General features: G+C 38.3%; 1 protein-coding gene across 3 annotated transcripts in view; it reads right to left on the bottom strand.

Annotated features, from left to right (window-relative positions):
• Positions 1-22,118, bottom strand: part of INPP5F (inositol polyphosphate-5-phosphatase F) — a 45,481-nt gene that overhangs the window by 15,010 nt on the left and 8,353 nt on the right. For 2 of the 3 annotated variants that reach the window (XM_087768016.1, XM_087768017.1), the window contains exons 2-8: positions 15,148-15,228; positions 7,809-7,945; positions 6,292-6,420; positions 5,418-5,585; positions 4,993-5,049; positions 3,205-3,403; positions 631-810 (exon numbers count right to left, since the gene is read on the bottom strand). In XM_087768016.1, coding sequence (XP_087624142.1) covers positions 631-810; positions 3,205-3,403; positions 4,993-5,049; positions 5,418-5,585; positions 6,292-6,420; positions 7,809-7,945; positions 15,148-15,228 — 951 coding nt within the window. Of the gene's footprint in view, positions 1-630; positions 811-3,204; positions 3,404-4,992; positions 5,050-5,417; positions 5,586-6,291; positions 6,421-7,808; positions 7,946-8,191; positions 8,248-15,147; positions 15,229-22,118 lie in introns of those variants that run through there. The other variant, XM_087768018.1, reaches the window with a different exon arrangement.

The raw sequence follows: 22,118 nt of genomic DNA, 5'->3' as shown, positions 1-22,118 counted from the left end.
AGCTAAACTTAGAAGATTTTGTTGACCTCTATCTTTTAAGAAAGTTCAGGCTATGAATACCTAGTTCATACAAGCATCCAGATTTGCCAGTCTTGTCAATATTCTTACATGTTTTGGCTTTTGCATTACCTTTGAGTGGACAAGGAAGCAATTGAGATCTGACAAAGCCCAGTAGATAGTACTCAATTTCAGAGAAGACAAAAGCACACTACAAAACTGGTGTTACATGAAATGTCTACGTTTTCCCACACTGAAATAGCAGTTCTTAACGCAGAAGGAACCTCAGCATAAGTTAACTTCATGGACAAAGGTATTTGTAAGATATCAATGTCTAAGCAGATTCTCAAAAGAGAAAGCCAAATTGTCTCCCTTCCCAACCCAGAAAACACTGCAACAAGCAAGACTAGACATAAAACAGGTACTTCATTAAATATTGAAATTCAAGACCTGTTGGACAACAGACAAGAAGTCAGAGCTCTGCACAATTGCAATCAGAGTAGGAGTTAACTGGAGTCAAGTCATTACTGTTATTCCTGGCTTTTAGAAAGTGCCACTGAAAGCCTAGCAACGCTCCAATGAACCGATTTCTAAGGCAACTCTGATCTTTAGGTATTCTACTCAAATACTTACTCTTGTCCAGTCGGGGCCGTGGGTTATATCTATATCCAACTTGGCTCCAGAAAACAGGCACCGAGCCTCTTGTTTGTATAAATGAAAGGGTATGATTATGAACATGAATCAGTTGCTCTGTCTCAACATAATTTGCCACATTTCCATTTTTATCAACACCTCTTCGCTTATACCGCATTCCTAGGAGGAATGAGAATGACCAATTCTTATTAATGTTTAAGACTAATACTTAAATATCTTTTGTTACTGTTTTTGACAACAGTAACACAAGAAGAGAGTTCTAGCCAAAATCCATGATCAATGGTAAAAGCCACTCCTATCCTAGTCTAAGCCCAAAAAGTTATGTTGACTATATGGATGAAGTTTATTTACTGATATACTACAAGCAGCAGAAAGTGAGTTGACAGGGCAAGGCAGTCTACTGGCACGATCAAGTCACAGATGTATCTAGTCCACCCTAAAGGATGTGTTACTTCCTGTTCCGTCAAGTTTCACCGAGTTTTACTTTAGTGCTCAGTATTTTCCATGAACCTAAAGGCCACCGTCACAGACAGATGGCTCCACTTACAATAAGAGATCCCAAAAGCAGCCCAAGAAAATTTGCACGTTCCACAGAACAGAAGACCTCCCCACCTTGTTTTAACCCATATAACTAATTCTGCACATTAGGAACAGATACTGCTCTTCTGACTACAGTTTTTTGCCTAGCCATCTCTGATCTGATCATTAAACAGAACAGATAAGTGTTTGCATATGGAGGTTTGCACATCCTTTACTCAAAGGAGAGTACATCACTGTTTCAGAAAGAATGCAAGTGGCAGCAAGGGACAGGGAAGGAATAAGTAAAAAGGGTGGGAGAAAGATTCAAGGCCATGGTTTATAGCATGGAAATTCAGTTCCACAGAATCAGAACAACTCTGTTCCAAGTCCTGAAGTAGCCCTGGACCAAACTTCTGAACTGAACCCCAACAGCCCTAGCTAAGGACTACAAGAGAGAAGGGAAGAGGTTAGAAATAGGGAGGTAAAAGAAATGTAGAATACCTATCATAGGGACCTTTATAGGGTCACAAAATGTCAAAGCAGTTTTGCAGCATTTAATCAGAAGGGGGCTTTCAGCCGAAAGCATCAGACACCTTTTACTTATGTCCTGCCAGTGGCTGTTACACCAAAACCCAAACTAAATCATTGCACAGGAAACTTCAGCTCCCTTACTTTTGATATCTCAACTTTTGCAGACATTAGGCTCTTGCTCTCAAGCTTAAGAGCAGCTGTCTTCCTTTATCTCATGATACCTCTCCTTAAGGTCTTCAGTATGTGGATAATTTTGTGCAGTGATTAGTTTTTTTTTTTCCTAAGTCACAAACAAGCTGCCTGACAAATAAAGAATCCATGTATTTAACATAGAATTATCTTAAGCTTTCAAATCAGTGTTTCCTGTTTTTTGGTGTGCATTTAACTACAATATTTCAGAAACGAAAGTGCTTTGGCTAAAATTCTGTATTAGAGAATGAATTAAACACACAACTTAATCCTATAATTATTCATCAAAACATTCAATCAGTTTACTGAAACAAAGTTTTTGTATCAAGGGAGAAAGTTATATACAGTTAATGCTCTGGACTAGCAATCAGATGAGCACGGTGTCATGAATAGTAACAGAGAATCAATAAGCAATTTGCCCTCTGCAATGCAGCTTCTGCATCTGTAAAACAATTTAGTATAAATAAGGCATACTGCAAAGTAGACACTACCGTGAAACCCTCAAATATTTACTCTGAGTTGTTCTGACAAATAATTTTCCCAGGAACTGAATTAAATGCATTGAAGTGAGCTGTGGCACAAAGGCCAGTCCCATATCAGGGTAAGTTCACCAGGTTTTTTTTCTTGTTTTGACATGTTAAAAACCTAACTCTGTAGGAAAGGAGTTGGACACAGCGGAGAATATCTTAAAAAAAAATGCGATAGACTGAAAAGGCTTAGAGTTGAACAAAACCTACTAAAGTGTGAAGTGATTCAATCTTTCTTTCTGTGCTCCTAAGGACAGGGAATAATTTCTGTTTGCCTTGCTGCTATTAGAATAAGCCAAATCAGGTGCAAGACCAAAGCACAGTTCTTATTTCAAACCTTGGCCCTACGTAAACTTCTCTTGGGACACAGGCACACACGCACACGCCTTTTCAAGCCTCTATTCAGCTGCTGTCAAGCCCTCAAAGGAAGACCTTTGAAAATTTAACTCCCATGCAGGCCTACTGAAACATATCAGGACAGAGCTGTACGCTCAAGGTGTAGTTTGCAAAGATGGAACTTTATCTCAGAATTGATACACTCAGATACATTCAGTGCCCAAGAGGAGACTAGTGAAACTCACTTAGTAACCGCTCTAAGTAACAGCTGTGTAGCACTGTATGCACTACAGCCTTTTCTTTTCCGCCTATAAGCAGGAAAGGCTGTAGCATGTACTTTGACAAGAGCTGACCATTTGCTGAATGACACAGCACTCTTCCAAGTTTTATCTTCTGCATCCCTCTCCAGTGCTCAGGAACAATCCCAATACCTTGAACTATGTTTGCCTACCAGCTCTGTGCCGACTCCGGCGTGAAATAAGTGCCACCAGAAATGTTGGATGAATGTCATCTACACAAGTTGATTCCTGAGGAGGAGTTTCAGGACTGCTCTTATCATCATCAGAAGATTCACTATAGTTTACTACAAGCTCTTCAATTTGCACAAATCCTTGTATGATGGGTATAATCCAGAAGTCCACTTCAGCATTCTGAAGGTTACAAAAAACATTTACATTCTTGTTGGTTCTGTATTACCTACAATTATTTCTGCCATTTCTCATGTTTATAAACAGTTGCTTTGCATGCTTCTCATGTTTTAAGAAATTTTTGCCATATTATTTCTGTAAGAGGTACCAGCATTTTTCCTCCATTAGTCACAGGGCTTTTAAATCGGGAGGAAGAAAGAGAAAGCAACTTAAGATTTTTCTGTGGAGATGAAGCAAGCTGAATCAAGGCAAGGCAAAGCGCCCTCCTCTACTCCCAGCTATCTAGGGACAGAAGAGAACCCTACGATATTTAAAAGCTTCTTTTCCCCTTTCCCTAAAGGGAGTTTTCGTACAATGTTACATTTGATGTTTAATACACATTAAAAACTTAAAGTAGTAACTTCTCATGTCAAAGACAAAAGATAGTCAGTTCAGACAGAGCAGCAGATATTGGTAATTTATTATCTAGTTTCTGCTTTAAGGCAGTTTTACAACCTCTATGTGGACATACAGCATATTACATTTGTATAGGTAAATAGCTAAAAATTTAAAAGTGCAATGTTGTTAGCCTGTTTTCAGCAAAACATATTGGCATCAGCTTTATATGAGCCAACTTAGTACCCCAGCCAAGTGGTTCAGGGCTCTGCACATTAGTGCTTTGCCACCCTAAAACCTCAATTTCTTAAACAGAATTTAGATCTGAGTTCCATACTAATTCAAGGTTATCCATTTATATCTTGTAATATGAAAAATACAACTAAACTCCTGCATTATATACAACCTTTCACAGAGCATCTAGGTTTACCCTGCTGTGACTCCATAAGCATTAGAGTATATAAAATTATTAATGAAAGAGAGATGCAGGGCACAAGGTAAGGTGTCCGCTGTCATCTTGACAAGAACCTAAGACTTGACCTAAACTGGCATACAGTAGTTACTAACTCAGTCCTTTATCTAGTAGGTTAATTTAAAATGAAGTGAGATTATATATTGAAGAAAAAGAGTGGCTGTTCTATGTTTCTTTGCTTGTGCTAGGAAACTAGGAAAATGCTTTATCTACTACTCTGAATACCTGTTCAGAATAACTTGTTCTACACTACTGTTACATTGATCAGCTACTCTGCTCAATGACAAAAGCAGTATTCTCCACTTAGGAAGACAAAATTCTTGAGACAAGAAAATTTTGGAATTCAGAGTTTCTTTCTTTTCTGGTTCCTCCTCTTTATCAAATAATCAGCTCTGTCCAAGGACAATCCATTTCAAAGATAAATACATCTTAAGTTTACCTCCAGAAATCAGCACAAACATATCACACATCAAGTTATTCTGCATTGCTTTACTGTAATAAAATTCTAAATTCAGTTGGTGTGCATTCAATAGCAATGATCACAGGCTAACTAGAAGGCTGCTGGAAGGCCAGCTGGGGGAAGAAGGTAATGCCAGCTGCTCAGCTTCAGAAGGCACAGCCCTGATCCTGACCTGTCTGCCAAGCAGGTTTTTAAGTAAACTTCTATGAGGCCTTAAGAAAACATTTCAACTAGAACTAAAGCATGGTTCTCATAATACACGTTATCATTAAAAATAAGACTCACATCAATGCTGATGAGATCTTCAATCATGTGCTTGTTCCAAAAGAATCTGTCATCAACCTGTTTAAAACAAAAAGGGCAGTTTCTGCAATATTTCAAGCAAGGTTTGGCAATATCTTTGGTAAAGACAACAGTGTTATTCACTACAACTGTACGTGAAAGTCTAGTGTTTACTACTTTTGAATATAACAGCTCAGTTCAAGACATGCTGCTGGAGGCTTTTGTTTCATTTCCTTGCACTGAAACTGGTTACAGGGCAAGATCTCCAGATGCTGTAGATTATACCAGCAGAGAATGTGGCCAGTCAAGTTTGGACCACATACATTATTGAACAGCACACCTCCCAGAAGAGGAAAGAAAAAAAACCAACCCCACACACAACACAAAAAAACCCACCACACAAAAAATACAAACATACACACACTTACTTTTCGCCACAGTGGTAAGTTAGTTTTCTCACACGCACTCTGCCTCTGCACAGAATTTGTTAGGTCATAGGTCAGGCTGTAGTAAAAGGAGTCTGAATCCATGAACATTTTGAACAACTCCTCCAATAATCTCTTCTCCAGCTTCTCTTTTTCTTTGCTTTCTTTAATCTGAAAGAAAAGTAATGGCTTTCTTATGTCTTTCTCTTTGATTGAGAAAGACTCCAGCCATATTTGCTAAATGCCATTTCTAACCTCGTAGAACAAACATTTTCATTGAGGAGCAGGATCTTAAAATTCCTAGCAGAGATAGGGGCCAGCATCTTCAGAAATACCATGCTATTACTTTTAGCAGCAAGGGCATTCAGAGCAGTCACACCCTGAAACATACTACTTGAATGTAAGCTCCAGAATTTTCAGTCTCAAGAGTTTCTGAAATACTGCATCTACCTGTTCTACTTTTAATATTGTTTGGACTTTCATATCCAAGCCATTATTGTGTAAAAAGCATTTTGATAAGATCGTGTGATGTTCTCTGAGGAACTGCGCACCAAATTTTGTCTCCAATTCTATATGGCAAGAGATGATTATGCAGAACAATTCGCAGAAGTTTAGAATCCCGCTAGACGCGAATCCTGGTAAGAAGGCACTCTATTAGTAATTCTGCCAAAATTATAGAATTACAAAATGAAAAGTCACAGAAGAGCAACAGTTAAATAATCAAAAATTAACTTGAACTTCAAGAAAGTAGTTTCACATTCTGCAGTTTTTCACTAGTTCTCTTTTTAGATCTTAGTACTCCATTTGATCATCCACCACAACCTTTGAATTAGCAACTACACATTTTGAAAAACAAGGAAACAGTAGAAAGTTTTACCTTCTTTTTATTTGGAGCAGACACATTTGATTTAATTTGAGTAAGAGTCTTCAGCAGAAATTTTGTGTCATCTGGGGACTGTGTAATCTTCTCTGGCTTGTTTATCCCAAAATGGTGCTTTTTACAAAGCTGAATAATGATATGGAATTAAAGCCAATACTTAAATACTCTTTAACAAGTTCAAGGAAATGTTAAAGTCTACAAAAGCAAGACCGCAATGTCCACAAGCCTAGGGGAGACACTCTGAAATACAGGGGGAACATGCAGTTCTACCTATAGCATATTTCTCCCTCTTTTTTATAAAAGGCATTTTCTCCTGTGATTGTGAGAGTGTCTGCCTCAATTTGACACAACTTGAGTATCCAGACCCACCTCAACTTCCCAGCCAAATTACGGTGTAAATTAGTATTACTGATGTGTATTGTTTTTCCTTTATTCATTCTCTTTTGGAAAAAAAATCTGCAACATTTAAAGTAAGGGTTTCCCTTGAAGCCAAGTTATAGAATTAAGATTCCAAAACAGGATGGAAGCAAGAGCATCCCTTGAAAAAAAATATACTCTCTCATGATTCAGAGGGCAAAGGTATGACAGCTTCCTCCCCCAACACACACACACGTGAAGCCCTGATCTTAAGGGATATTCAGGGATAACCTCAGGCGCAAGCATGCTGAAGTGCTTGGGAGAGGGCACTGCAAATGTGAGCTCTTGTACAGGTTTCTAGGCACAGAAGCACCTAGCCGATGCAGTATGTTCTTGCCTACATGACTAACAACAGAAAGGTATTACATCTAGATTTCAAGTCATATTCTTGTATCTCAGACCCTGTTCTAATGCCCAGACTCTGAAGCAGTACTTCAGAAGCTCTTCATGCTCCTAGACTTCCACGAAAGCTTTGGAGATTCCATGTTACTCTTTCCCTCTTCAGGGAAGGATTCTCATGCTGTCATACAGGCACCAGAGAGACTATCACAAGTCATCCTGTCCCCCCATCATCATCCCCTCCTGCCACACACAGTCAAAAAAGAAGCCTGAAGACAGAATTGGTCTCCCAACAGTCTACTAACCACAGTGTACATCATCTTAAAGTACTAGGATTTACTGAAAGTCTTACCATCCTAGTCATTAAGAGGTAATCAGAAGAGTTTGTTTTTTTTTTTTTTAAAGCAAAAACACAAGGTTCCTGTCCTGGTCTACAGCTTTATCCCTTTAGATGATTCCAGTGGATTCAGTTCTGTTGCTCAATTACACTAATAAAATTTTGTTCTTGTGTGGTATTTTCAGGGGTCTTTATTAAATTTAGGTATAATTTTATTGTAGTTTCCCTCCCTAGCAGAACTTGTAATTTCTATTTAAAAAATAAAAACTTCTAATCAAAAAAACAGTATTTAAAAAGCAAAAAATGTTCGATATGTCTGCATGCACCAGGAAAATGATGAGGCATGTGTTTAACTGTATTTCACATTTAAATTTCACTGAAGCAGAAGGGGGAAGTCAGAATTCATTGAAGATAGTCATACCTCTAATTCCAGATCCTGAGGTTCTGTTTCAGAAAGTGGAATCACTGCAATCTTTGTTATTTTGCAAACCTCATGGTCTCCTGGAAGTTTGCCAATCAATGCTTTCTGACGAATTAAAAGTAGCCACCACGGTAAATCTGAAAAAAGATTAGTAGATTCTTTGATTTGTCTGTCAGGCATTTACTTTGATTAGTCTGCCAGAAGCTTCTCCCCAGTGTAAAACCCCTGCCAGGAACCATTTGACTAGAAGACGCCAGTGAATGATGACTCACTATTGCTATGTTTTGTTATTATGCATTGCAATAAAGAAAACCACACTCAAAAAAACCAATACTTATTCAGTCTCTAATAGAATAAGGAGATTAACTATTTCATAGACTTACCCATTAGAGGTAAAGTTACTATTGCTTCATCTATAGCAATTAGGCAATCTCTAGGATGACGTACATTCCCACCAACGTCACTAATAGCAGTACAATTTGAAAAGAACAGCTGGAGCTCAGAGAGCAAGCTGAGATTTTCCCTTTGTACCTTCTGTTGTGTATAAAACAGCAAACAAGACAGACACAGGTAACATCTCCTTACAAGACTGATGAGTTAAGAAATCCGGTGAGCAAACATGGAGGGCATCATAAAGCAGCTCATGTATGTTTAAAGCTTCACAACATCATTCCTGAAGTATATGCATCTAAGTGGTGTAGAAATTAATGACCCGAAGATTAATGAAGATACTGGTAACAGGTACATTCCATACACACATCCAATCTACAACATTTGCAGTTATAGCTTCAACACTTTAAAGAGACAGGGACACAGAACAACAAACATTCCCGCTGACTGCTGAATAGTGCCTGGACATCAGCTTCCTAGATTTTAATCCCTCAGATCAGTAGCATGCTGGGCGTTTATGAGTCAAAAGTGAAAGTTCTGTTAAGAGAGATGGAAAAGGCACAGAAAGTTTTAGAGACACACATATACACTCACTATTTCTCCCAACTGAGAAGCAACCAACTGCGTTTAACTGAAGAGGTGATATACAGACATTAAAAGCCTGCTATGGTAGACTTAAATATGCTTCCACACTTGTGACAGTAGATTGTCTCATGTATTATGCCTTTGAATACAATATACAGCCTTCAAAAAAAAAATCTAATTAGAGGTTTTATAGCAAATACAAAGCCTGTTTTCCTTGCTCAGTAAATTCTAAACCATATTTTATCCTCTAAGTGCTTAAAAAAAAACCAAGGATAACATGTTTAAAGTCACAGCACGCCCAGAATTGTTCTCTTTCCCAGATTTTTCAATATACTCTCAGCACAGAATTAAAGCTCTACCAGAGTTGTAAGCACCTTTCCAATAACTGCAATTAAAAAACCTTGAACGCTTCAACCCAAATCTGACAAGATATGTATAAGCAGCAGTTTCTTCTATCTAAAGAAAAGGAATAATCATTGCAAATAGACTACTGTGCGTTATGACACTCCACTCCTTACTTTGATTCTATATTAGTATCTTTAGAAAAGATACGTGCTTATGTTGGGTACTAAGCCGCCTTTAAAAATTGCAGATCCTCATAATTACAAACGCGCTGTGAGAACCAGAGGCTGCCCCCCAAAAAGAGAGGAGGGGAAGGGGAACGAAGACATGCACCGCTTATTTAACAGATGTGATCTTCTAAAGGGAGTCCTGCACTACTTCCTGAACACAGCATCAGTAACCACAATCTCTACAGGATCACAGAGACCTGTCACGTCAGAAGGGATCCCAGGATGTCACCCTGCTCAAGCAGGGTCAGCTCTGAGGCTGGACCAGTTACTCAAAGCCGTGGCATAAGCATAGTCTCCTAAAAACTGGTCAAAGGATAACAAATAAGGACAAGAGAGTGACAGCAAACGCCAGCAAGGCGGTTATCCTCACTGACAGCAGGTGCTGGAGCAGCTTTTCTGTACAGGTACAGGCAACATGACTTGGAGAACACCTGCCTCTGCGTCCAGCATTCCACCCAGCAACCATGGGGCTAAGGTGGAAATAAGAAGAGGAAGGCTGAGGAAAACAGGACCAATTCTATGCAAGTGAGAAGACTGATGAATAGTTAAAGAAAATACTTTCAAAAAGGAGAAATTGAAATGCTGCCAAAAACACCAGCAACAGATGAACGTATCTACTGCTTCATCTAAAAAGAAGGTCTACCATTTTCTATACTGCTTTCCAGCAGACAAAACCAATAGAGTCTCTGGAAACCCAGGGCAATCCAAGCTTAACAGAAGGGTAGCACTATAGGGCAACCAGACAGATATTCCCGTTGGGCAGTCCTATAATCTCATCATTCCCACCTACAGAAGGTTAGCCACACAACCTACACCTATGAGGAGATCACCAGTATATGTCAACAAACAAAACAGATACTCTTTTAAGAAAGGATACCATCTAGAGCTCCAGTGAAACAATAAATATAATTCCATTGGAAAAAAAAGTATGATGTAAAGGCATTTCTAAGCAGATACACCTTAGTGAAAACTAGAAAAGGAAAAAATCTCTGGCTACTCTTCAGTTTACCTCATTTTAAGAATCCCTGGTAGCAGTAAACAAGAACTTAAGAGCTTAATACAGCCAAGTGAGTTCTGTATCCTTTTATTTTAAAATGCAAAGTCATCTTGGTGCACATTTCAAAACTCTTTGTTTTATAGCCAGAGCCACAGAACATTGAAAGATAACAGGAAATCCCCAGCAGATCAAAAGAAAACAGGCAGGAAGCAATTATGCAGATAAAGTATGCCCTAAAGTAAAAGCTTCAACAATAGCCATAGAAGAAGGATATTATAATTGCCAGCAATATCTAAATAACTGAATCCCTAAATACAGATTTTGCTCCTGCAGTTAAAAAAAAAAGAGTAGTTCCATAGAATAGCTTTAAAAAAAAAAAAAGATTAGTTGTTGTCTACTCAATGTGAGAGGCACAGTGCATACAGGAGAACACTACTACAGCTATATGTCATTCCAGAAGAGGGCATGTTTTAAATCATCTCTTAAGATCTAATATTCATTTTTAGTGTTTTATGAACTATGGCAGTCAGATGGCAACAACTAATTTAAACTATTATATCTAAAGTAAGCTATTATCTCCCATTCCTCACTACAACAGAAATTTAGCTCCTCTTTTGCCTCAGCGCTGTCAGCACACCAGGGCTGTTTATTTTCTCTAACACTTCCCAAACAACCTAGCATTTAGTTTCCCCAAATGCTTTTGCAGTAACTTTTCTTGAACTCTGCATAACTTTACTATAAATGCTGCTTTTTGCAAGTATTTTGATTTTAGCCAAGAAATTCCATGCTACCATTTTTTGTTACCTGAATAACTGAAAAATTGGTTGCAAGCAAAAAGAAATGGCAGCAGTTACACCTCATTGAAGAGATTTCAGATGCTGAACCACTCACTGTTTCTATCAAGATTCAGAGGCATGCTAACAAAAAAGCTTTCCTTTCCTGGGGGTGGGGAAGGAGGAATTCCACTTCCCTTCTGTTCACCAAGCCTAGGGAACCTTGTCAGCAGCATTTCATTTCAGTCTTAATTAACCAGCCCTGGAAGAGCACACCAAATTGATATAAGTACAGACATTAAACTGCATAGGAGTGTGCTTTGACCAAGAAACAGAAAAACGTGCGGTAGCAATGAATGACTTAAGCGGCAGTTGCTGGAACTGGTTAAGAAATCCAGCTTTGGTTATAGTTAGATACGCAGTATGAATGCTGAGCATATTCTAGCACTACAATGTTTGATCAACTTGCCAAGTAGTCTCTGAACAAAAGTGATTCAATTTCAGGCTATCATTACCATTTTAGTGGATTACAGCACCTACTTTTTATTCTAACAAAAAATAACGTAACCTCTTTCTAGTTCTGTATTGGGAATTTGACAAAAAGAAATTGAGAATCTACACTTATTTTGTATGTATGCACACTAACTGGACCACAAAACAAAATTAATATTCTATAAAGGAGACACTGTTTATGCAAGAGATGTGCTTGCCTCTGTACGGGAAGATCACACAGAGACAATTTTAATTGTGCATCTGTACCAAGAAAATGTGCAATGTTCTGGTTCAGTAATTTATCTCCACAACACATTCTAAAATCCTTTTCCTTCTATTCCCATTTTTACTCCACACTGTCTTACAAGTCATCTTGGGACGGGCCAGAAAAAGGTAAGAGACCATATCCTTACATTCTGATATTCAATTAAGGTTTTGTTGTTTGGGATTTGGGTTTTTTTTCCCCCCAAAAAAAAGCATCTTGCTGTTTAAGAAAATTCAGTGTTGGGGAAGAACCAAATGACACTTTAATTAGACTTTCATCTCCAATGTGCGTGTACAACTATGTCCAGTTGTATAATTGACACACTCATGGCAAAAATTCTTTAAAGAATTAAAAAATAAACCATGTAATATTGGCTAGCTGGTTTCTACGAGACTGCTTCCCTCCCACAGAAGCTTTTCTACAAATTCTCCTGTACTAGGCCAGCAATAAAACCAGCAAGATTAAGAGTAAATTAAATCTCATCCCTAGTTACAGCAATTTGGCAAGGGTATTTCAGTACTAAATTAATGACAGCCCAAGACTGACTAAAGGGACATTTCAAGGTCATGTTAAGACTACTCCAGCATTCTTGCATTAAGCAAATCTTTCAAGAACATTTAAGTATCTATGCCCAAGACACTGAAGTGCATATAGGCTTAGTGACAGCTTTAGAGTGCACTAGGAGCAACTTCAATGCTTAAAAAGGTATTTAAAGTTTCCAGCATTAGTCAGTATGTGCCAAGCATTTTAAAAAACACATCAGTACTTCTTTCCAATAACAGCTAATAACAAGGTTCTGAGCAGGACAAGCCCATACAGGACCCTACTTAGCCAAAAGAGCTTCATATTAAGTTTTCTGGGGAGAAGAAATCAGAGCAACAAGTCCTCCTGTTCCAGATCGGTTCTGGGAGAAAAGCATTTCACCCAGCTTCCACAGCACAATACTCTTAGTAAGGCTGGAGATAATGGTCCAGCAATGTTAAATATTTATACAACTTCTGCTGATAAAGTTTCCAGGTGACAAAGATTGATACAAGAATAAGTAATGAAGACAGGTTACTGTTACAGAGTGCTAGATGATTCAGCTAGAAGATTACATAAAACTACATTTGAATATGATCGAGTGAGAGTTCATTGACAATAATAGGTTTCAAGAGACCTCCGCAAGACATCTCAGTCAGCCCTCTCACGTTGACTGCAGCCCGATGGAGGACACTCATCAGAAACTGTCAGCAGATTCAAGGGAGCAATAATTCTCAGCAGAAGAGTAAGGATAAATAGCTGGAGATTGTATCTTTCGTCAGGCATTTAAAGGTAGAAAATAAATGTCTGTTTACAGGACAGTTGCATCACTAAATACCAGAATATCAACAAGGATAGCCTATGAACAGTTTGTGATGGTGTCATCTGAAGAAGGCAGAGAGGAAACAAAATGCTTCCATTGGCCTAAGCAGCAACTGAATGGACTGCCTGGGTGAGCATAATTGATTCAGTAGCTCTATAGGATACATGGAAAGAAGACCAGGTATCAGGCTTATTACCTGATAATCTTAATTTACTTGACAACAGCAAGCTGGCACCTGTTGAAGTGTCACATGCTGGGGAAAGTTTCAACTCAGCTTTCATAAGCAGAGGAAGTGCCTCACAATAAGAACCCATGCAAGCGTATTTGGTTGCCATAACATACTAGACCTTCCAGAAAGCATTTGACAAGGTCTTCTCCCTTCAAAGGCTTTTATACTAGACTCCCTAGAGAGAGAGAGGGGAAAGCCTTTGTGTACTTAAGTGCTTGGTTTAAAAAAAAAAAAAAAAAACAAACAAACACAGAACACCACACAAAAACACACACAACAAAAAAACATGCTAAAAAACAATCATTGAGCATTTTCCCACAGCAGAAGAAGTCATTACTGGAGTTTAGCCATCATTCATCATGAACAGCACATGCTGAACAGCACAGATAACCTGGATGAGAAGAGAAAGTGAGATGGTAGAGTCTGAACCACTTCATATCATCAGATCTGAAAAAGGATAGCTGAATAGATCTGTAGAATGAGCACAGACAAAAATATCAGGTGAAATTCAAAGAAGATGAAGCGATGCAATTGGAAAGAGGACGTGATCATAAATTTAATGGAGAGATGGGCTCTGAACTATTACTCTCAGGAACAAGACCTAGGGGCTACAGTAACTATGGAGCCAAGCATTTCCTAGAACTAGGTCTGTCACACACTCATGCAGTGGCATACCAGTCCCGGTTCTCCTCCCTCCCCTACTGCTAGTGTGCCACTGCCACCTTGACTCATCTGTTTCTGTTCAACAGACCACAAACATCTGATCCATTTCAGCACTTAATCCATCCTGCTGTCCTGGAACACACTTGAAACTTTACCTGTATTGATCATATTGCCAGGCACTACTTTAAATGCAGGGTCTAAGCATTCACAAAAAGAACAGCACACAGTAAGTGAAGCAGAGTTTATGGCTAGCTTTCCTACCTGTCAGTAAATAGATATCCAGAGCTCTACTGGCAGAAAAATCTTTCAGACAAATCTGGTATATAATCAAAATAAATATTTATTACAGCTACAGGAATTTGCAGCTGACTAAAGCTAAAAGAGCACTGACCTTATTTTACAGGAAAAAGTTACTAGAATCAGCTAGAGAGCGCCTTAACATTAAATCACAATGCATTCTATGCCTGCTTTCATTTTATAGCTGTGTCTTACATTTAACTACAAACAAGGGTAAGTGTTCCTTTTACTTTCCAATAGTCATCTACCAAGGTAGTAATTATTCTTTAGGTTTTCATATAGCATTGAGAATTCAAGCCTTATATTTTTGTGAAAACTTCTATCGTTAGTTTTTGCACTGTACCATAGGAGAACAGAAAACTGCTTGAAAGGATTATTCAAAAAGGTACAAGAATTTTATGCATCTCACATGGAGCCTCAGATAGAACTTCAAACACAAATTTCTACTCTTTGTGAATGCAGTTCTCCATTTTTACAAGACAGTGACAAACCAAAATACATACGCTGGAAAGTAGAGAGAATTTGCATCTGCAGCTGTAATATAATCACTTTGACAAGTTCACATAGTTGGAGAGTACTCCTCTACTGCAAAGAACACTACATAATTCCATTTGAGCTACACAGTATTATTTGTAGTATCACTGACTTCAAAACAAAGTGCATTAGCAGGAAAAAAAAAAAACACACAAAACACAAACACCACCACCACAACAAAAAGAACAACCACATACCTGTATGAAGCTGAACTTTACCAATGACTCCCTCTACCAGACCCAGACAAATGGGATTCCAAGCCAAAAGAAGATCAGTGGCTGCAAGAAAGAATAGAGCTCCTGTTTTTTCAAAGTAAACTCAACAGGACAATTAATCTAGCAATGATCACTCTCTCCACTTTCTCCACCTTAGAAGGTAGAAAATACCCCAAGATTCCTGCATTAAGATACATATGCTGTTCAATTTTTGCTTGTTACCAAGTAGCTATGACCAAATCACCAAGTTCCCAGTTTAAAGGCCCACCCCTGATATTTCCCAGATATTTCAGAAAATATATATAATCGTTTTGGGCTATGGTCATTCAGTTTAACAGAGGCTTAATCCTTCTAATATCCATTAGAATTTGTAACTGAACTGAAATTTTACATGGCTATAGTGAAATTGAATACAGGTCATTAAATTAATAATGTAGCTTCAAAAACCTAGCAGATGTTAACTTTCAGCCCCAGCTCTCTCCCATAGTTATCCAATTACTATTAGTGTCACATCCGCTTTCTATATACATGCACACACACTTCCTCTTTTGTTACAACACTCTCAACAATTACATGGAATACCAAAGTACGCAAAGTTAAGTTTTAGGTTTTAGTTCTCCTACTCTTAAGAAATTCCAGTGAACCCCATAGGAAGTAGAAGAGAAAGCAGGAAGGCAACGCTATCAACTGTCTAATCTGTGAAGGGTACTCCTCTCAACATGCATTCAAGCCATCACTTGATGCAAGTCAGTAAGATCGTATAAGCATCAAGAGTACCCTGTGGTCACACAGACACACACATTGTTGATATTCAGTAAGAGTTTAACAGCAGCGTAGTACCTGTTCAAGAGTTCAAGACTGTGGGAAAGAATAAGTTTCATAAAGTCAAAGCTTTTAAGTGAAAACAAATCCTTACAAGCAATTAATATCTGTGTAGGAGAGAACAAACTCGGCAAAGGCAAAGAGAAGGGTTTTCTATAGCTAGAAGGACAATCAGCTTGTGATTACCTGCCAAAACTCACTTGTTCCAAGTTGGAAGAATTTCTCCAATGTTAACATTCAGACAAATTAAAGTATCTTAGCTCCCAGTGTAAGCAGATGAACATTTGAAAGAACAAACTCACACAATATCTTAAGATACAGCAGAGTACCAATCATCCACCTACACACACTTTATTTACAAGACCTTAGTTTCTTCTTGGAACTGAGCTCTGCGGGTGACAACTGATAGTCAGTTTGATACTTCTTACGTACTTATTTTCAAACACTCTGCCCTCCTTGAAACACTTAAAATTGAGACTTTGCTATTCCAAGAACACACATTTATTCCTAGTTTTCAGCATAACTTTTAATAGTAAGCCAGGATCAGCTAATGTCATCATTAAATACAAGCATTTACATTAGATACAATAGAAATGGTTTAAGTCAGGATAGATCTAAACTGAACTCATTTAAATGGGATATCACATGTGCCTGTATGCAGGCAAGCAAGAACTAAGAGCACCTGGTAGCGGAATTTGAAGTGATGTTTGCAGGAGGCAGTGCAGAGCTACAATCAGTGCGTGTAACCAGGCCGTACCATTTAATGGACTACATCTGCAGAGAAACTCCAGGTTCTTCCTCTTTTACTGTAGCGCTACAGACAGACAGTTGGTCTGTACAGAACCTGGCATGAATCATGCCATCATTAAATCAAGTTCTAAGGAGACTAATACAGATAGGTGAGCACCAGGAAATAAGTGACAGTGGCTATGACTGTGTGAAGAGTTTGATTTACCCTCAAACCTTGCTGAACTACCTAAACTCATCTTGTATCCATATGCCAAAGACCTGTGCTGATACAAAACAAGTTCTAGGACAGCCTGAGCTCAGAGTTTCAGTCCAAATAATACACAAGAGCATCTGTATGCCGAGTGGAAAACCTGCACAATCAAACTTAGGAAACAGGAACACAGGCAGCTTTCCTCACTCCCAAATCTTCCACCTTCTTTCCCACTTCACCCAATCAATCCCAGAGTCTTGTCTTCACCCCTGGGAAATTTCTAGAGCTGTATTGTCTCAGACTTCATCTACTTTTTGCTATCTTTGCAACTGACTTCCACATTCATATTCTATTGTGAGAGCAAGAAACCAGCTAGATACATCAAGCAGCCAAAAAAAAAAAAGCTCAGCACAGGAGGAATTTACAGAACCAAACTACTGAAGGTTTACCATAGCTACTACGAACCTAGTAATCTAGAATGCCATCTAAGTCTTTTTAAACCACTGATTTCCTGCTGTGATGGGATATTAGTAGGAAAGCTCTGGGTAGGAAGTGAGGTTGTCTTCTAGTAGCTTAAAAGAGGGAAAAAAAATGAGAAAATAAGATTTTGGTTTAATTACAGATATAAGGAAATGATAGTTTAGACTTGCCTGCAAAAGGACATAAGGAAACTGGTATCAGGGACTGTATGAGAAGTAGGTCTTGTGTAGCTGTTCTATTGGTTTTGTGGGTTACTCTGACGTATGTAGCCCTAGACATAATCATACGCAATGTCCAAGACTTCTACAGGAATACTTCTCCCTAGTAGTAGAGGCACAATGAGAACTGGCTCTAAACTCTGACTCCTACGTTCACTTAAAGTATAGATGAGCTTCGGAAAAAAAAAGAGAATGCATTTGGAGTTAAATGCACATTACACTTTAAGAGTTTAAAGACAGCAAATACAGATCCACCAGCTGGGCAGCACTGGCTCTAGAGATAAGTGTGATGACCAAGCTATAACAGTGAAGGCTGACTGTTTCAAGAAAATTTTCCATGGGGAAAGCAGGGCATAGGAAGAAAAACGACAGTATTTAGCAACATTTGAGGAGATTAACATGTTTTTTTCAGCATGCAAGAAAACCTAGATGTGAAGAAGTCTTACAGGAGAAATGCCTGTAGGCTGTGAAAAAATACCAATTGTGGAATCACACCGGCTTTCTTTGGCAATGGTATCACAAAGTTGTTTGTGTTTTGTTTGGTGGTTTTTTTGTTTGTTTGTTTTTCTTACACTATTTCTGGAGAACTTTCTATAGGAGAGTGTGTGTGACAGCATAGAAGCAAGTTGTTTAAACTAAATAAAGCACATCTGGTTCTGACCTTCTGATTAGATCTTTGTTACTGGTTATGTAGTTCAATTTCCTGTGTGACAGCTGTATCTCAACTCAGAGCCAACACCCAATCATGCTGAATAAATACCACTGCAGTAAATACCCATATGAACCTCTTGCTCTTGAAGAGTACACTCTGGAAATGTAAGATGGATGAATCAAATTAAAAGGTTTAACTATCGTTCCCCCACCCACTCCCAAAGAATACAGGCTTCCATGCTGAGTGCCTTCCTATTTATGCTGTTTTGGAAGAAGCTGTGCAACTTTAGTCTAATACTGTAAAATTGTTCAAGACTGCTTGGTTGCAGCCATTTAGTCTGTCTGGCAATTCTGGCAGCAGCTATCTTCAGCCACCATCATTTATCTTTGAAAATTATAACCACTAAATCTTTGCTTATGTAACGATTTTAAATATACAGAGATCCAAGAAAGTTAACTGCAAGCCTGTAGGAGATTAGTCTTTAACTGTAAAATATATCAGAATTTAAGAGGTAGCGTAAGTTGGTAGACAGTGATACATGTTACAGAAGGTATTTACATCTTTTTAAAGCCAAGGGGGAAAGTAACCATACAAAACAAAACTGAAAATCCTCAGTTAAAAAAGTTTTTGGATAGCATGCATAAGAGACATGACCACATTTCTGACTGCTGAAACAACACGTGGTAAGTGTGAAATGAAATACCTCATCAACAAGAACTAACTACCACAAGGCTCTATCAAAGGAAACAGTGGACTTTCCTCTACACTCAAAACAGACTGAATGCTTTGAGATAGAATGCGAAATAAAATTTATCAATATAGTTACTCTTGTTTCCCCACACAAACTTATGTTCCTATAGATGTCATAGGAGTTGTCTAGTGATCTCTTGAAATTCAGACAGCCAGAAATAAAGACTTATCAACCTGAAACTGCAACACAATGCTGTTGAAACAGACTTCTTACAGTATTGTGCTGGTGATAATAAGCACTGTCAAAACAGTCAATGTCCTTCAAATCAGAAAGTAGGAAGCTGTGTACAGAGTCACTATGAGCAGCGAGCAGAGCCCCATGGAAGATCTTCTCTGACTTGGGGAGTTCTCTGGTGTCCTCAAATAAGTTTTAATTTGAGAGAATTGCCAGGGTTTGATAGGCCTTAACATGTGCCCTTAATACTTTGAGGTATGCACTTGCTTACCAAGTTTCCATCCTGAAGTACAAAATTGATCATTCCTTCCCTTGCCCCGCTAACTAAATTCAAGCTATTGAAATAAGCATGGCGTCTTTTTGCTCATTCCTGTCAAAGATTAATGATCATGGATGATACATTCACGATTCACAGCGATTGTATCAGCATTGTAGTCGCAGCACAATAGAAATTCCATCACAAATTCGGAACAAAACCGGCTTTGATGTGATTACTTCCACCACCGCCCCTCAGAGCTTACCAGCAGCGATGCAGGGCCACACAATGCCAGATAAGGTTCCTTTAATTCTTTGTGTTTACACAAACATAACACTGAAAAAGGTGATACAAAAGTAACTTGGAAGAGCATCAGAAGCCAAAACTGCTTTCTAGCTCTTTCTCCAGTCTACCACCAGCAGAGCTGATCCGAGGTCAGGCACAAATTCTGATAGAAAACAAACCGCTGCTTTGGGATAAGCCACTTGCTCAACACTGACTCCAGGCAAGCCTGAAGAGTTTAAGGAGGTGGGCTATCAGCTTCCTTTGGGGAGAAGGCAGGAAGAAAAAAAAAGATTTCATTTGTAATCACTTGAATCCAGCCCTTACTACTGAGGCGCTGCCTGGTTCAATCCATCAAATAGCTATAACTATTTATCTTCCAACCTTGCTGTAGTTCAAGGACTATATTCCTCTTATCTTCCTCAAACTTTGTCAGCTTTCAGGAATGGACCTCGGCTAGAAAGTGTTTCCTGTCAGTGTACTCAGTATAGAAACATACAAAACATCACTGAACTTCAAGATCAGTTTATATGGAAGTGTATAAACACAGATATAAATCATGCTATTTCTCAAAAATTCTTTCCATAGGCTGAGAGAGTAGCAATTCTCACAATCATTCTCACCATTCAACACCAACAATAGACATTTATATATAAAAAGTAAAAGCTGAGTAACTCGCTGTAAATAGCCAAAGTAAATCTTTCAGCTCTGCTAACGTAACATTTGACCCCTGAAGTGTTAACTTTTGGGAAAAAAGGTCAATACTATTTTTTATATAGAGATTTTTCTTCTTTAACTTGTGTCTGCTTTAGATCAAAGACAACTACAAGACTTTATTATTAGCACTATTTGACCCTTATGACCTCTTGTGGCTTTACAACAGGAAGTCTGCTTCCAAGTTCCAGTTCATCTTTGAATAGCATTCTAAAATATTAGCCAGGATTAAGAGATTACAAATTAACTGGGAAGACTTAAGAGTATAAACTTGAACTTCTTTCTCTTGTAGGAAATAAAGTACTACTTGTGCAAACAAACTTAGGCTAATTAAGTTTTCCTTTCGGCACAGATTTCTGGTTTTATATTTAAGCTACGTTAATTGCAGAAAGATGGAGGAGTATTAAGACATTTAGTATTACAAGTACAAGCTCTTAATTGTCATGAAGTGTTAACTTTATTTACTTGCCTATACTCCACCTAACTTTAAACAAGTTATTCCTTCAACTAATCACCTGTTTTTAATTATCTTTAATTTGTCATTGATACAGGTGGCACTGTCTGTAGGTATTAATGATTGAGAGCCCTCAATCGCTTAGAATTTAAATGCTTTGCTTTATAAGAGAGATACTAAATCACCACTACTCCCCAATCCGCCCCCCCACACACACACCTTAAGAAGCCTACGGCTAGGCTACACTAGGAGGATTTCAGAAAAATCCCAGTTAGTCTTCCCATTGCTACTCCACCTCACAGCCTTCCTAGAAAGCCTGCTTATCCTCTAATCTCCAATGAGGAGAACCATGTTTTCCAAACAGTAATTCAATGCACGTTTCTCACAGAGTGCCTGTCTCAACTGTGGAAGCACGGCACACTACAAAGTACACATCTACCCGCTCGAGTCTAGGAAAATGAAACAGTGATTTAGTTTCTTTGGACACTTTATTCAGTACCTCAACGTTAGACTAAATGAACAGGAACAGTTCAAGTACAATTCAGGTTGTATAGTGACAGATTTAAAGCAGTGGGGATTGGAGTATACAATATAAGTTTGTATTATTGCTGCAAAAACAGGATGCAAGTCCCAGAGAAAGTACCTAACAAAAATGAATCCTTACTACTCATTTTGATAAAGAACACTTCTTTGTATTCTGTTGCAGTTATAAAATCCCCCAAGTCACCAGGCATCACTCAGGAAGCTTAAAAACATACGGAAAATGTTCAGTTGCCTCGAGAGTATCCAGTATTACAAGTAATTGCACAAGGAACTCTTGTACTAGTTGTTACCAGCTGAAACATCTTCCCTCCAAACAGATTTGACCCTGTAGATCAGTGGTCTCCAAACATTTTTGATCACATATCACACCCGTAAAAATCATTTCAGTATACACCCCAGATATATGTATATTTCTTTATAAATTATATACATGTTCTACTGTACTAACACTACATACATTATAAAACATACACAAAAATAGAAGTTTTAAATGGATGAGATAAATAAAATAATTTAAAAATAATGTTTATTTTATTAATGGTACAAAATTTTTTCTTCCCACAGCCCAATGGATTGTCTTGTGCACCCCACTTTAGAGACCACTGCTGTAGGTGGCTAAATGTGTGCAACAAGCTGTTAGATGCATTTCAACCACTTGAAATTAGAA

The sequence above is a fragment of the Nipponia nippon genome, unplaced genomic scaffold (genome assembly GCF_047370975.1).
Source record: "Nipponia nippon isolate SJK-2023a ecotype South Korea unplaced genomic scaffold, ASM4737097v1 scaffold_3, whole genome shotgun sequence".
In the NCBI taxonomy this organism is placed as follows: domain Eukaryota; kingdom Metazoa; phylum Chordata; class Aves; order Pelecaniformes; family Threskiornithidae; genus Nipponia; species Nipponia nippon.
The sequence above is the reverse complement of the archived record's forward strand: the minus strand, read 5'-3'. Positions and strand labels throughout refer to the sequence as shown.